Source organism: Ictidomys tridecemlineatus, chromosome 10 (genome assembly GCF_052094955.1).
Source record: "Ictidomys tridecemlineatus isolate mIctTri1 chromosome 10, mIctTri1.hap1, whole genome shotgun sequence".
NCBI lineage: Eukaryota > Metazoa > Chordata > Mammalia > Rodentia > Sciuridae > Ictidomys > Ictidomys tridecemlineatus.
The window spans coordinates 10,831,729-10,846,224 of NC_135486.1; the positions used below are offsets into that span (position 1 = coordinate 10,831,729).

The 14,496-nt window shown below is 44.8% G+C and overlaps 1 protein-coding gene across 2 annotated transcripts in view; it reads right to left on the minus strand.

The window, feature by feature from the left end:
• The window catches only part of Sec16b (SEC16 homolog B, endoplasmic reticulum export factor), a 45,477-nt gene that overhangs the window by 25,210 nt on the left and 5,771 nt on the right, over positions 1-14,496 (minus strand). For both annotated transcript variants that reach the window (XM_005319768.5, XM_040276823.2), the window contains 8 exons: positions 13,826-13,934; positions 12,533-12,677; positions 11,362-11,513; positions 10,924-10,985; positions 9,479-9,614; positions 8,786-9,010; positions 4,609-4,706; positions 2,701-2,782 (listed from right to left, as the gene is read on the minus strand). In XM_005319768.5, coding sequence (XP_005319825.3) covers positions 2,701-2,782; positions 4,609-4,706; positions 8,786-9,010; positions 9,479-9,614; positions 10,924-10,985; positions 11,362-11,513; positions 12,533-12,677; positions 13,826-13,934 — 1,009 coding nt within the window. The remainder of the gene's footprint in view (positions 1-2,700; positions 2,783-4,608; positions 4,707-8,785; positions 9,011-9,478; positions 9,615-10,923; positions 10,986-11,361; positions 11,514-12,532; positions 12,678-13,825; positions 13,935-14,496) is intronic.

Consider the following 14,496-nt stretch of genomic DNA (forward strand, 5'->3'; position numbering starts at 1 on the left):
AACTGTCGATAAACAATATGATGGTCCTAGAAAGAACACAGGCCCTGGATTTGACTTGATTCCTGCCTCATACTAGCTGTGACCCCGAGCAAGACTATTAATGTCTTTTAACCTTTGTTTCCTCATCTCTAAAATGGAGATCATAATTTCCACCTAACTGCATTATTGTTGATAATAAAATAAGGTAATATCCATATAAAGCATATAGCATAGTTGCTTCACTCTTGGTTCTTTTGTTGTTTGTACTGAGGATTGAACTAAGGAGGCACTTTAACACTGAACTACATCACCAGCCCTTTTAAAAAAAACAAACAAACAGGATCTCACTAAGTTGCTGAGGCTACCTCAGCTTACTGAAGTGCTAAGATTACAGGTGTGCATCACTGTGCCACTTTGGTTTTTACTTTATAAATTCCATAATCAGTATTAATACACACACACATACACACACACACAATGGTAAAAAAAAAAAAAAAAAAAAAAGCAAAGAGGCCAGTCCAACTCTAATTTGTTGCACAGATGAGTAGAGCAGATTGACAGTAATAACTAAGATTTGGACCTCAAAACTATTCACATTATTTGGTGTTTGTAATTATCCCAAGGAATAAAAGATGGTTTTATCCAACTCTATGTTATTCTTTCTCCCTGCTTATTTGGGCAATGCAATATAATACATTGATGATGAAAAATCAAAATAATAATAGTAGTTCTCATTTACCACCCTGGCTCAGGTATTGAATCATATCCTACACTAAGCATTTTCCTGCCAACAATCGTATGTGATAGGAATTATTATTGCCTAGAGTCAGGCCTCTTTTGCTGGATGTAAAGGAACCAGCAGAAAAGAAGAAAATCCCTTACTAAAAATAAGGGGGAAGGGAGAAAATTTGAATTCATTCTTCTGTCTATTCCTGTATGGTTTGTAACACATCTCTGCCAAGCAGATCTATGGAGTAAAGGGGAAAAGAAGAAACATTATTAACTAATTTCAATGGGCCAGGCATGGTGGATGATAGGTTCACAAATTCTCTCTTCTTCATTTTTCACAATAATCCTATTGGCTAGGTAACAAAATCACCACAAGGGTGAAAAACTGAGGCTTTGTGGGATTGTGTAATCAGACCAGGCTTGCACAGAGGTAACAGCAAAGTCAAGGTTAAACCTGTGATGAAACCTCATTTGCATGTCCCATTACCATGCCATTGCCTAAGCCACTCATCACATGTCACTCAATTCAGGCATTTCATGAGGATGCCAAGAAACTTCCACACTCCCAGAGCAAACCCTGCACCCACCCATCACCTCTCATGCCTCAGTTTTCTCACCCATGAGTAGGGAAAAGTAGCTAACTCTACTGCTGCAGTGAGACCCAGAGGACCCTAAGTTGATTCTACCATGTTCTGTAACAGTGCTCTTGTGGAGATGCGACTGCATTGCAGGGCACAGGCCATTCAGCTGAACTGAGAGGCACACTGCTCCAAAACAGTCTGTTGGTTTAACAATAGGTCACGGAAGTCATTGGGTCTCTTTTATTTTCTTAGAATTATCCACAGCAATAAGGACAAAAAAGTAAAAGTGTGATGTCCATTTTCCTTAAAACTGTTGTCAGGAAAAAACTCCAAGCTTCAAAATACAATAAAAGGTGTCAAAATTAATGGAGATTGAATGTAGATGCACCAGAAAGAAGCAGAGGGAAATCATGAAACAGTTGTTTCTATGAAGCAAGAGCATAAAGCTGAGTTACAAGAGCTCAGGAGAGAAATAGTGGGCAACGGAGACCTGCAGAAGTGGAGGGAAACATCAAAGAAATAAAGACAAAGATGGAAGGACACAAGAGCAAGAGACACTGGTGAAAGCACAGCAGGCAGAAATAGGAACGAAGGGACGGAGGGTGGGTGGGAGAGAAGAGTCTTAATTAAAGAGAAAATCATATACATTTATATACACATATATATCATGTACTTATATAGCTTATGCATTTGAGATGTATATACATGGAATTCCTGAAAACAAAACCATAGTAATGGAATGAGCAAATATAAATGAATAAACTTCAAGGAAATTCCCAGACTCTAATTTATGAATGGACATATTTAAAGGGTGTGCTAGGCCCCAAGGGGGAAGAAAACTGACCTAGACAGTCAACACTAGGATACATCCTAGTAGTTACTGGGCTTCGAAGCTAAGGATACTTTGGGGCAAAAAAATCAAGTCTATTATCATGGGAAAACGCGCAGGTAGGCCTCAGACTTCTCAGCCACATTCTGCTCCAAGAGAAGCGAAGTGCAGTGTGTCGGATCTGAGGACTGGTGCCCGGGGAAGAGCTTGCCCAGGGTAGGGAAGCACAGCCCAGCATGAGAGCCTGGAGAACTGCAGTGTGGGCTTTACTGCAAAGCAGGCAGCCGTAACATGGCGGGAAGGGCAAGGTCTTTAGGGTCAGACAGACCTGGGCCAAGAGTGACCCCACCATCTCTGTGACCCTGAGCCATGTACACCTTTGCACCTCAGTTTCCACATCCACAAAACAGAGATAACTCCTACCTCCACGCATTAAATGAAATAATATGCACCAAAGGGCTTAGCACAGGGCCAATAACTAACAGACTGTCATTGGTCCTGTCTCATCTAGAAAGCCATCGCTGCATTCCGGAGCCAGCAGTCCCCACCCACCCTGACCCTGGCAATGCTAAGGAACGGTACCGTGGCTGCTTGTGGAATCCTCCCCGACATGAGCTGGAAGAGGGTCTGCAGGGGGTCGTTGAGCGCCAGTGTGCTGGTGAAGCTGCAGGAGAGAAAGGTCAGTTGGGGGACCAGGCCCAGAAGTATTGGCCCATGGCCAAGTGCAAGGCCTCTCCGCTGGGTTTCAGTAGGTTCTTCTGGAGTGCGAGCATCTCTGCTCTGCTGGGCCTTCCCGTCCTCCTTTTGGGGGTGACAGAAACATCTTCATTGCCACACACACACACCCATAGACTTCCTGTGTAGGGATGCTTTCTGCACTTGGGCCCTAGCCCTCTAACTCTAGAGTGACCACTGTTATGGGCCTTCTTCTGTCAACAATATATCCCACCCTCACCTCAAGGGCCCCCAGAGAGCTGCAGAGTGACCTGGAAGCTCTTCCCTTCTCGTGGGCTCCTCTTCCCGGCCATCCTCCTCCACACCAAGCCCACGGCTCCGTGACATTTTTCTGATTCGCCCCAAGCCTGGGTCTGTATGGCTTTTACTCACAAGCACTAAATAGCCATTTTCAATAACCAAAGAGGCGTGGAACAGGGACCAGAAATGATCCTGCTCATGACAATCCATGGGATCTGCTTAACAAGGACATAATGAGCTCTACAGCCGATCTGAGACTTAAGCACACTCCGTAAGATATTTTTCACAATTCACTTGGCCCGATCAAAAATCAATGGCCCAAGGAAAAATAAAATCTGTAGCAGAAATATATGCCACAATGTGGGGTTGTGGGACGTTCATTTTCAAAACCCAGAGGAAAACTGTCCCTGCGAACACCGTCTTCTCCCCACAGCACCCTTGCCGCAGGAGCGCGGAGCACATTTCATAATTACCCCAGAGCTCTCCGACATTCCAGTGCTCAGCAGTATGACCTGTCCCCCAGGGAGACTGAGGCCGTGGTGGAGAACGGCTCCCGGCAGAGTGGCAGCCACGAGGAACACAGATTGAACTTAGAGTGGAGGGGTCCATCCACTCATCCAACCTGGCCCAACAGGATTTGTGGCCAATTCAAGCACAAACCAGGTTGGAGGCAGCTTCACAGCCTCAGCCAACAGTAGAAGATAAACACTAAAAGTGCCATCTTCTCACCAAGCCTGCTCCTTACAGACCCTCTCACCCCCAACCCCCGCCGCCCCAATGCCAGCTGGAGCCTGCAGGACCTATTCAGAAAGCCACCCCCACGCCACCACCTCCTCCCGATACTGATCCTCTTTTGCTATTTCGTCACCCTCGTTCCAGAAGGCCGGCCGTGCACCTTTCCCCCAATCCCTCTCCCATTCTGGTGTGGTTGTCCTTCCTGGTGCCCCTGGCCCCTGGGTGGGTCTCCGTTGCTGGTGTGACTTCTGACTGAGCACCTCCGCAGTCTCGGCAGCACCACTGCTGCAGATGTCGACTTGTGGATCTGACTCCCAGTCCCACGGGATCTTTTCCTGGTATCATGGTCCTGCTGCCCTAATACCTAGCCTACCTCTTGTCACCCACCTCCCCACTCAACACTTACCTGCATCAAAACCCTTGGTCCTATGGTTTTCTCAGTTAAGCTTAAGTCATATCTGTTCCCTCCCTAATGGAACTATCTAGAATAGCCCCTTCTCAGAGAAGACTACAGCAATGTAGAAACTACTTAATTTTTGGAAACTCAAAAATATGACTAAAATGTTTCATTCCACTCAACAGATAGAAAGAGCATCTCTGTGCCTGGGTTCTAAGATTCTGGAGAAAAGATGTGCTCAGGAAAAAAAAAAAAAAAAACGGAGGCTGCTTGGAGCATGGTCCTTCCCAGTGCCTTTGGCACTTCTCCCCACCCCCATCCCCACCCAGCCCTGGAGGGGAGGCCTCTCTGTGCCACTGGCCTCCTTTGTCAGCTGGACTCACCCACTCATGACCCAGTTGTAGGTCCGTGGGTCCATCTTGCTGGAGAGGAACAAAGCATGACCCCACAAGTGGTTCTTCATGGCCCACTCCAAGGCCTCCTGAAAACCAAAACGTCACATTCAGCAGTGCCTCGGCCACAGAAATAACACATTCCCACAGTGGGCACTGCTGCACCCTGAACCGTAGAGGCTGGGCCTCCAGAAACTCTTGGGCCTCATTATAAATGAGAAGAAGGAAGCGGGGAGGGAGGGGAGGGGGGCCTCTAATCAGCTTGGTATTTTCTCTAGATTGTCCACTTCTCCAGCCACCCATTATGCCATTTCCTTGACTTCTCTCAAACATGGTCACCAGGTAGCCATATCTTATTAGCAAGTTACAAAATACTTGTAAGAATCTACGTAACAAGATGTTACATAGATGTTACTTTGTCACCCAAAGAAAAGTCTCAAAATGCAAATAGCATAACAAGTATTCATGTTCGAGCCTGTTGAAGAACAGTGGCCTTTTCAACAGCTCAAGATCCATGCTCTCCTTCCTCTGTGAAGAGCTGGACTCAGTGAAGAGCTGGGGCCCGGGTGTGGCTGAGTCTACACCATGTAAAGGAAATGGAAGTGTTCTGGACCATAAAACCACCCACACCCGATCCTCCACCCCATCTGGCTGCTGGAATGCAGAGGACTCCCTGGTTGAGGAGGGAAGAGCTTCCTGCATCCTGAGTCCAACTGCAGGGAGAGGGGCTGCCCCATGGGTCCATCAACCTGTCCAGAGCTCTCAATGAACCAGAATAAACTGCTATAAGTTTAATCCAGTAAACACAGAAGTTAACCTACCTTCTAATGCTAAAAGCAATTGCTTGTTAACTGTCAAATGACTTCTCAGGCCAAAATAATACACAGACACATGTCTACTAACCTTTACATTCAGTTTTCCAGAAATATTTAGTAAGGAACTACCTCATATAGGAGGTTTTGAACTGGTATTAGTAACTTCCTACTGCCACAAGATGTGGTTTGGGGACAGGAATTCACTAATGAGGTAATTCTATCTCCAAGTTCTTTAATCGGCTCAACATCCCTCCATGATATCTTCTTGGGGGAGAAGGATAGCAAATTTAAATAGCCACAATTAGGGAAACCAGCCTCTCATACAGGGCAAGTGAAAAATGACATTAAAGGTCACTGTCTGTGTATATATTGATAATTTTGAAACCTTTTTTTTTTTTTTTTGTAAGGAAAGGAGTTACTAATGCTTGACTGGGAATTACAGATGATTCAAAAATCTGCCCGTCCAAAAATATAATTTAAGAACAAGTGAAAAGCCAGGCACGGTGGTGCACACCTGCAATCCCAGCAGCTCCGGAGGCTAAGGCAGGAGGACACGAGTTCAAAGCCAGCCTCAGCATCTTAAAGAGGCCCTAAGCAACTCATCAAGACCCTGTCTCTAAATAAAATATAAAAAGGGCTGAGGATGAGGTTCAGTGGTTAATTGTCCCTTGATTCAATCCCCAGTACCCAAAAAAAAACAGAACTAGTGAAGAAACTGAGAATTTATATCAAGGACACAAGTCTCACCCAATGCCAGAAATAAGACCCAGGCAAATATGAACAAGGGTTCTAAAGATGCTCTCCCTCCCGGCGCCTCGTCCATCACTCACATTCCATGAGTACCGCATCTCCCCCTCGCTTCCTCTCAGGTCCAGGTGTGAGGGAGGTTAGAAGCCCAGGTTCAGGCCCCTGCTCAACCCTCACTCTACCACTTACTAACATTTCTAATCCAAAAATACATAAAGCAAGGAGGGAAGCTAATGTAGTGTTTCTATGGCAATAAAGAAGACAATGCATGTAGGATGTTAAGCAATTGCCTGGAAGGTAGAAAATATTTTTTAAATCTGCTTTTGTTATTATAGTTGCTATGCTCGCTGCTTATCTTTCTTAAAGGAAGAGTTCGTATTTCATTTATCTCTGTACGCCTCACTGGGTTCAACGCCTTAGAAGTAGTAGCCGCTAATAAATGTTTATTGAATAAATGAATCACTGGGGAAACTCTCACTCCCTACTCCACAGGGAATAGACAGGGAATGGCTGCGACTTGATCCCACTGATTTTTACTGGGCATCATTGTCAAGCACTCACTTATAACCTCATACACCAAAATCCCAAGAGGTTAAATATTTAAATGTGAAAATGAAGTTACCAAAGTACTCCAACCTCATTTTTAGGAATTAATTTCAAAATAGGAAAAGGCTTCGGGAATATGATCCCTCAAAAGTTGTGATTTGGGACACATAGTCCAAAAACAAGGAAGAACTCCAACACATCAACTTGTGGTGATAAAAGACTGAAAGATGTGGAAAACCCTTGACCAGAAAACGCACAGATTAAAAGATAATCAACTTCACTCCTAATAACAGAAATGCAAATTAATAGTAAATGGTATTTCTTTACCTCTCTGATTGGCACATATCAAAAGTCTGCAAACACTTTTGGCTGGTGACATGGGGAGAATGTGGGGAGACACAAACTCTCATACATTGCTGAGGGGGTGAACTGATTTACAGCTCTAATGAGATTTTTCAACACCTATCAAAATTGTAAACCATTTACCCTTTGACCCAAGGCTTCCACTTCTGGAAATTTATCTTACATGTATTTTCTCACATTAGGCAAAATAACAATTTTAGCATTGTTTGTAATAGCAAAAGAAATAATCTAGATGTCAATCTATAGGAGCTTAGCTGAATTAATTATAAAATCCATAGAAAACTATGCAGCCATAAAAAATAATGAGGCAGTTATAATCAAAGAAGGTGATATATGTGCTATGAGAAAGAGAGCATGATAAAGGGGTAAGAGGTAGCAAATACACCAAAGGCCAAATCCAGTGTACTGCGTGTTCGGCATGGCCCAGTGCACAGCCTACAAGTTCAAAGAGTTTTTATCTTGTTTAATTATTTGAAAAAAATCAAAACAAAAATAATATTTCATTACACATGAAAATTATATATGATTCAAATTGCTATGTCCATAAATAAAGTTTGAAATGCAGCCATTCGTTCATTTATACATTGTCTGCGGCTGCTTTCATGCTCCAAGGGCTAAACTGAATACTGCAGCAAGACCTGAAGGCAGACAAAGCCAAAAATATATACTGCCTATCCCTTTATGGAAAAGGTTTACCAACTCCAAAGTTGTTTTCTAAATATTTAGAAAGGAAAGCACAGGCCTGACCCACAGTATGCTATAAGAAAAAAGAGAGAGAGAGAGAGGAAAATTATTATATATGCAAAAATATGTTTGGATGTTTCAGGGAAGAAATTGGGTGATTGGAGGGGGGAGGGGAATCATTCCTTCCTTACATTCCTTATTGTTTTATTTCATTAAATTGATTTTCAAAAAGATTCAAACATTTGAACTTATGACTTTTATAAAACACAAACACAGTTTCAAAATTAGACAAGACATCTCCCTCCATCTGCTAAATCACAGCATTCAATATTGGTAGGCAGAACTGTTACTTGTAAATGACGGTTCTAAAACTAATTTGGTGTGTATACGAAGAACCGCCTGGAAGGGCTTACTCTTGAACCCAGTAATCCCACATCTAGGAATCTATCCTAAAAAATAAACCAAGGATCAGCAGTGACATGTCATAAATGTTCAAATGGCATACTTTACAAGATGACACAATTGTAAATAGCCTATATATTCAAAAAATAGTTGAGTGATTAAACAAAGTAAGACTTTATTTCATGGTGCTATTGGCAAGTGGTAGGAAACTTGCCTGTGCCCCTGAGCTTAGTCTCCAGCACCACAAAAATAAATAAAATGGTGCTGTCAGTTTAATGCCATATGGTATTTCACCATGTGATCTTAAATGGAAAAAGAGAAACAATTGTATATGTAATTTGACTTCATTTTAATATACACATGGGAAAATTCTGGAGGTAAATTTATCTAGATGCTAACAGGTATTATCTTTAATAACAAGACTACACTCCCATCGTAGGTGTTAATGGTTAAAACTTATATTGGTGTTTTTATTTTCTTTGCCGTGCCTTTCTGAACTTCTCACTGGCTCTAAAATCAGTGTATGCCATTCATGTAATTGGAGGCAGGGTGTCAGAGGCGGGGACAGTGGTCACCCTTCTACAGGACGCCTGGGAGAAGGGCAGACTTGCCTTCTTCCTCCCATAGTACAGCAGCTTGGTGAATTTCTCCACGATCTGCGCAGGTGTCTCCACCGTCGGGGGGACCTCCCCAGTGAGCAGGTTGCGGGGCCCGGAGTTCACCGGCCAGGCCTCGTCGGTCAGGTTGATGAGGTTGGCCACGGGGGGCTGCTTCTTGTACTTCTCCAGCTTACAGTTTTGCATCAGCAGCTCAGCTATGTCAGACCCCACCATGGACTGCAAGGCAAAGAGGGTCATCCTGGGGGAGAAGGCCCTTGGTCCTCAAGCAGGCTGCCCAAGCTACAGAGAGCAGGCTCCAGGCACTTGCCCTCTGCACAAGGTACTTCACCACTCATGCACACACAGGCAGTCCCTCCTCAGATTACTGAATTTCAAACGTCAACTTCATTATCATGGATATTTTCTGGCTGTCAGGAGCCATGAAGCTTGCTGGAGCCAGTCCTAATTTCACAGGTGTTTAATCGGGCTGGTGCAGTAACCCCACAAGAGCACTGCGTTTCCCGTCCAGGGCAGGAGAGCATCAGAGGGAAAGTCTGCATTAGCAACCTGGTGCTAACACGTGAGCAGTGTTTCCCATAATGAGCAGTGCTTCTCATAATCACACCATACAGCAAACCTCATCTCTCTATGGCCTGAAACTCCACCCCGGCCTGCACCTGCCCGAGCATCCAAGCCATGACTTACCCCATTCTGGCGACAGAGGAGAACTAACAGTTGCCACAGTAGAGCTGAGTCTCTGCTTCCTGGGGTCTCGGACTTGAGCCTCTGAGCTGCTTTCTGCTGGCAAAATGTCATGATATCGACCTTGTGAACATCTTCCCTGCGAGAGATTTCAGGAAGCAAAGAGTGAGCAGGCAGACTTCTCCCACACTCAGGATGATCCTTGCTCTGCCTGTAGTATGTGGGCACCAGCAAGGTGAGGTTGGGCTTGAAGGCTGACAACCCAGGGTGGGGTAATAGTCTGTAGCCACAGGATGGTCATTTCCTTATAGAACAGGAAGGGACTTCAGAGACTCTCTTTTACACCCCTTCCACTTTACAGATGAGGAAGCTGAGGCCAGAGGCCTCGGTGAAGTGACAAAATACCAGCTAAGAGCACAGACTTTCAAGTCAGACGGTTCTGAGTCTAAATCTGGTCTGTCACTCTCAGTTTGGACAAGTTTCTGATCTCTTCTAAACCTGTTTTCCCCCTCCCTAAAATAAGGATAATGAAAGTAAATGCATGCATACGAAAAGAAACAAGCAGATTCTGTGGCATATACTAAGTTCTCGATAAATGGTTATTATTATTTGCTCCATATTATCCAACAAATTGAAGCCAAGTTGGGACTGATACCTAGAGTTTAATAGCCAACTCAGTTCTCTACTCTCATCTGTAGACCTGTGTGTAAGACATAGAGACAGCACTCATTTCACTTGAAGGAGCTGTCAGGAATAATAAGGGGATTTTCTTGGGCAGGGTAGCTTCAGGACAAGAATACATTTGAATAGTAGCAATGCTATTTAAAGGGCTTATACTGCGTAATCTCCCTTGAGGCTCACAGTCACCACCTGAACTGGCAGAGTGAGTATAACATCATTTCTCAGAGGAAAAAGTAATATGCAGAGGGTTAATTGGCCTGCCCACCATGGTACCCTTACTTAGTAGGATGCCTGAACCCAGGTCCTCTGACACCCAGCCAGGTCTTTCTGCACAACAAATGTACCCTGAATATTTATCAGCAACATGAATGGCGACTTGAAGGCAGTTCCAATTCAGGCCTGCAGAGGGCAGACCTGCACACTGTCCAGTAACTGGAACCCTGACAACATTCTTTGAGAAGTCACTTTTGGTAGTTTTTCCCTTGCGATCCACTTGAGGGTGACTTCCCAGTGCTCCACTTTTTTACTAACATCTATAAAGTATACAGAATGCTAAAACATCCTACCACGGAATATCTACAAAATGGAACTGATTGTTAAATTGTGAAGCTATTTTTTCTGTCTGTCCTTCAACTATCCAGTGGCTTATCAAAATGACTCAGGTCATATATATGGTTATATCTAGTAGAGAAACATTTTCTTCCAAAGACACCAAAACAAAGCCCCCAAATGCAAAAGTCCTTACTCAGTCTCTTAAAGTAATTTACCGGATCAGGGGTCCTGAGAAACTTCTCATTTCCTCTTGGTCTTCAGAATCATTAAGAATAACCTGGAACAGAAAGTCAGATTTGGTCTTTGAGACTTCCACCAAGTGCCCCCATTGGTCAAGTTTAGTGTCAGACCCCAGGGCTGTGGTCCATGGAGGTGGCTTAGGGCCTTGGGGAGGAAACAGAAGAATAAATGTGTTCTTCTTATTAAGATGAGCCCTAGCACCTAAGGGGAAACATAAGTCTAGCATGACTTCTTCCAGAGAAGAGCCCAGCCATTCCTGTGCCTCCTGTTCCAGGGGCCACATGGCCCAGTTCCTCACAAGCGTACCCCCCTTGGAGATGCCCAGGCTCAGGCAAAGGGAAGAGGGCAAGTATGCGGAGAGCAGTTTGGGGGTGCAGTGCGCCAGCATACCAGAGACACGGGATCCCGCTTACCTCCATGCTGTGTAGCTCCACAAGGGCCGTCTGCCCATCAGGGGGAGAGTTGGGACACACACACACCAGCTGACCTCCTGGACCAAAACTCACAGACACATGAGGGATGTAGAACTTCACGGGTGTGTTGGGACCTGCTGCTGAGACATCCCCTGACCAAGAGAACACAGATGGACCCTGTTAGCACTTCTTTTGCAGCTTTTCTTTAATTTAGAAATATGCCACAGACATATTCTGTCCAAATTTCACCTGGGACCAAGCTCAGATTCTGGGTGGGCTACGTAATTGGAAGAAGCCCATACTCCTTGCACCAGTCCAAGTTAAGCCTCTGAGAATATGTCAGAATAGAATGTAAGAATGTGTTAATTTGGTCCAAATGATAGTGCAGCCCAACCCAGATTCTCAGCCATAGTAAGAGGCCAGGAGCCTGTGGCTTCTATGCCCAGGGCAAGACTCCTACAATCAACAAAGCAATTATGCTTTGTGTCCTGCTTTTGCTTTTACCCCATTCTCTCTGTTTGTTCTTCACTTCTTTTTTTTTTCCCTGTAGAAAATCACCTCTTTATTACTTCATAAAACAGACAGATTAGAATACTGCAATTTTATCTTAATAATCTGCAGACTTTTATCTAATGTGTACTCATGTAGAGATTATTAAAAAACTTAAAACATAACTAATTAATAGGCATTTGATTACTCTTTTGATTTATTTCATTAAAATTTCTATTTCTATTTCTATTCTAATCATTTTTAAACTTGAGAAAACTGATTGAATCTTGGTTTTCCTGAATGTATTTTTAAGATCTATCTTCACAGTAGCCTGTAAACATTGCACATATCTGTTTTATTTTTAAATGTTTTTGCATTTAAAAATCTTGTGTATTTTTTTTTATTTTTATGTGTTTATTTATTTACATGAGCTCTCTTCTGATCTTCACTTCTTCATCTATTACTTGAAAACACTCCTGAGTGCCTTCTGGCCCAGTCTGCCCATGGCTAGGAGCAGTGTTCACTTCTAAGGGCCAGCCAGGATGCAATTTCCATTTCAATAGAAAAGGTGAGAAAAGAAGCCCATGCAGCCGACAAGGATTCATTTCTGGAAACACAGGCTAGGTGCAGCTTTCCAAGAGGCTCGCACCCACCTTTCAACAGTGCTCCCTCGAGTACCCACCTGCCTGACCTGGACTCCAAACTGCTGTCGCCCTAGGATCATACTGCTCAGGGGCATCCGCCATGTACTGACTGAGCTCATAGCTGCTGGAGCTGAGACCAGACTCGTGCTGCTGGACAAGGTTGGACTTGCTGGTCAGTGATGGCTGAAAGTCAAGAACCAGGAGACACGTGGGAAGGAATTTCAGGGAGCTGGGCTTCCCGAGGGTTCCTTCAAAGAAGCAAAATTCAAACTTTCCCAGAAATACAGAGAACGTGGCTATGTTGAAAGGAGAAGGGAGCATACCATCAACAGGTATTTGCTAAAGGGTGCATTATGACCCTGGGGTCAGGGGGACCCTGAAGTCAAGCCTCAGTTTTGATTCTAGTGCCCTGCTGCTGTGACCTCAGACAAGTGACTTTGGCCTTCTGAGATCAATAGCCTCATGTATGATAGAGATAAATGTACCCTCCCTGTACACTTCAACTACTTACCCACATATTTATTTACCTGCTGTTTAATGAACTCCTACTAAGCTCCAGGTGCAAGAGGATACATGAGAACAAGAAATTCATGGAACTACATTCTGGGCAAATATGAGTGAAATAATGGATTCAGAAGCTCTTTGTATGCTGTCGTGTGCTGTATACATGTGAGTGGCTGCAGTTATTGTGGTAGGGTTAGTCACAAAAACATATACCCTGCCCTGTTAAGCACTAAGTATGCAGAGAAGCTATTCTCAGGACTTACACAAAGTTAGTCAAGAAGACAAAATTAATACAAGACCATCAAAACGTAAGAGCTCATCTCTAGAGTATCTTTGCAACTTTTCCACAAATCTAAAATTATTCCAAAATAAAAAGGGTTATTAAAAAAAATTAAGAGCTCCATTTTGTGGCCCAGGAAGTACACTTTTAAGATTTTAGAGGAAAGAGATGAAAGTGTCAGGAAAGATTTCAAGCCCCGCTTTTCAAACCTGAGTTAAAAGATTCTAGCAACTTCCCATTTCTTGGGTAAACCAAATTGCTAGTGCCCTGAGGTGTCAGCCTCTTTCCTTCCCAGCACCTCAGAGTGACTTGGATGCTTCCAGTGTGACAAAAATACAAAGGGGCCAGATCAGGGTCTCCGATAGAGTGAAGCAGGAAGGCAGGCAGAGGAGGTGCGTGAGTAGGGCCCTGCTGTGGGAAGAGGAACAGGCCCTGCACGTGTCTGGCTGTTGGAGGCCCCCACCCCTAAGGGCTGGCCTGCCACTGCTGACAGGGTCATCTGTGATGCATGGCCATGGGCCTCCAGCCCCACGTCACTTGGAGTTACCTTATTCTTGCAGACACCAGTTAACCGACTCTCCGAAAACAGCTCCCCAGGCCGCTCCTGTGCAGAGCTGGAAGCAGGACTGTCTTTATAAGGGCTCCGGCTGATGGATCTGCAGTGAAATGACAGCAGGGCTGAGACGGGTCCTGGACAGGCCAAATAGGCCGAGGGGCCTCTTCTGGAGGTGTCCTGAATCTACGTGTGGCAGGTGGCAGGTCAGCCTGGGTGCCACAGAGAAAAGCACTTTCCTCCCGTGCCCCACCTCAGGTGCACTAGTACCAGGAAAACAGGAATGCTCGGTTCCACGCACCGCGGCAGGAAGTGGCCTCCGACCCAACAGAGGAGGTTGGCCTCCAGCCTGCGGTCCTGGAAGGCCTGGAGCAGAGCACTTGGGTTGCTGAATTCCAGGGCTAAGGGCACCAGGACAGAGGCCTGGGTGAAAGTCTCTTTCCTGCTCTGCTTCATGCCAGAGGAGTATCCCACTCTCAAGGTCCAGGAGTGGGCAGAGGAGCAGCTCTGCGCCCCAGGCAGGACCCAAGCATCAGAACTTCTGCTGGGCATGACAGCACATGCCTATAATCCCAGTGACTCGGGAGGCCAAGCAGGAGAATCACAAGTTCAAAGCCAGCCTCAGCAATTTAGCAAGGCCCTAAGCAACTTAGTGAGATCCTGTG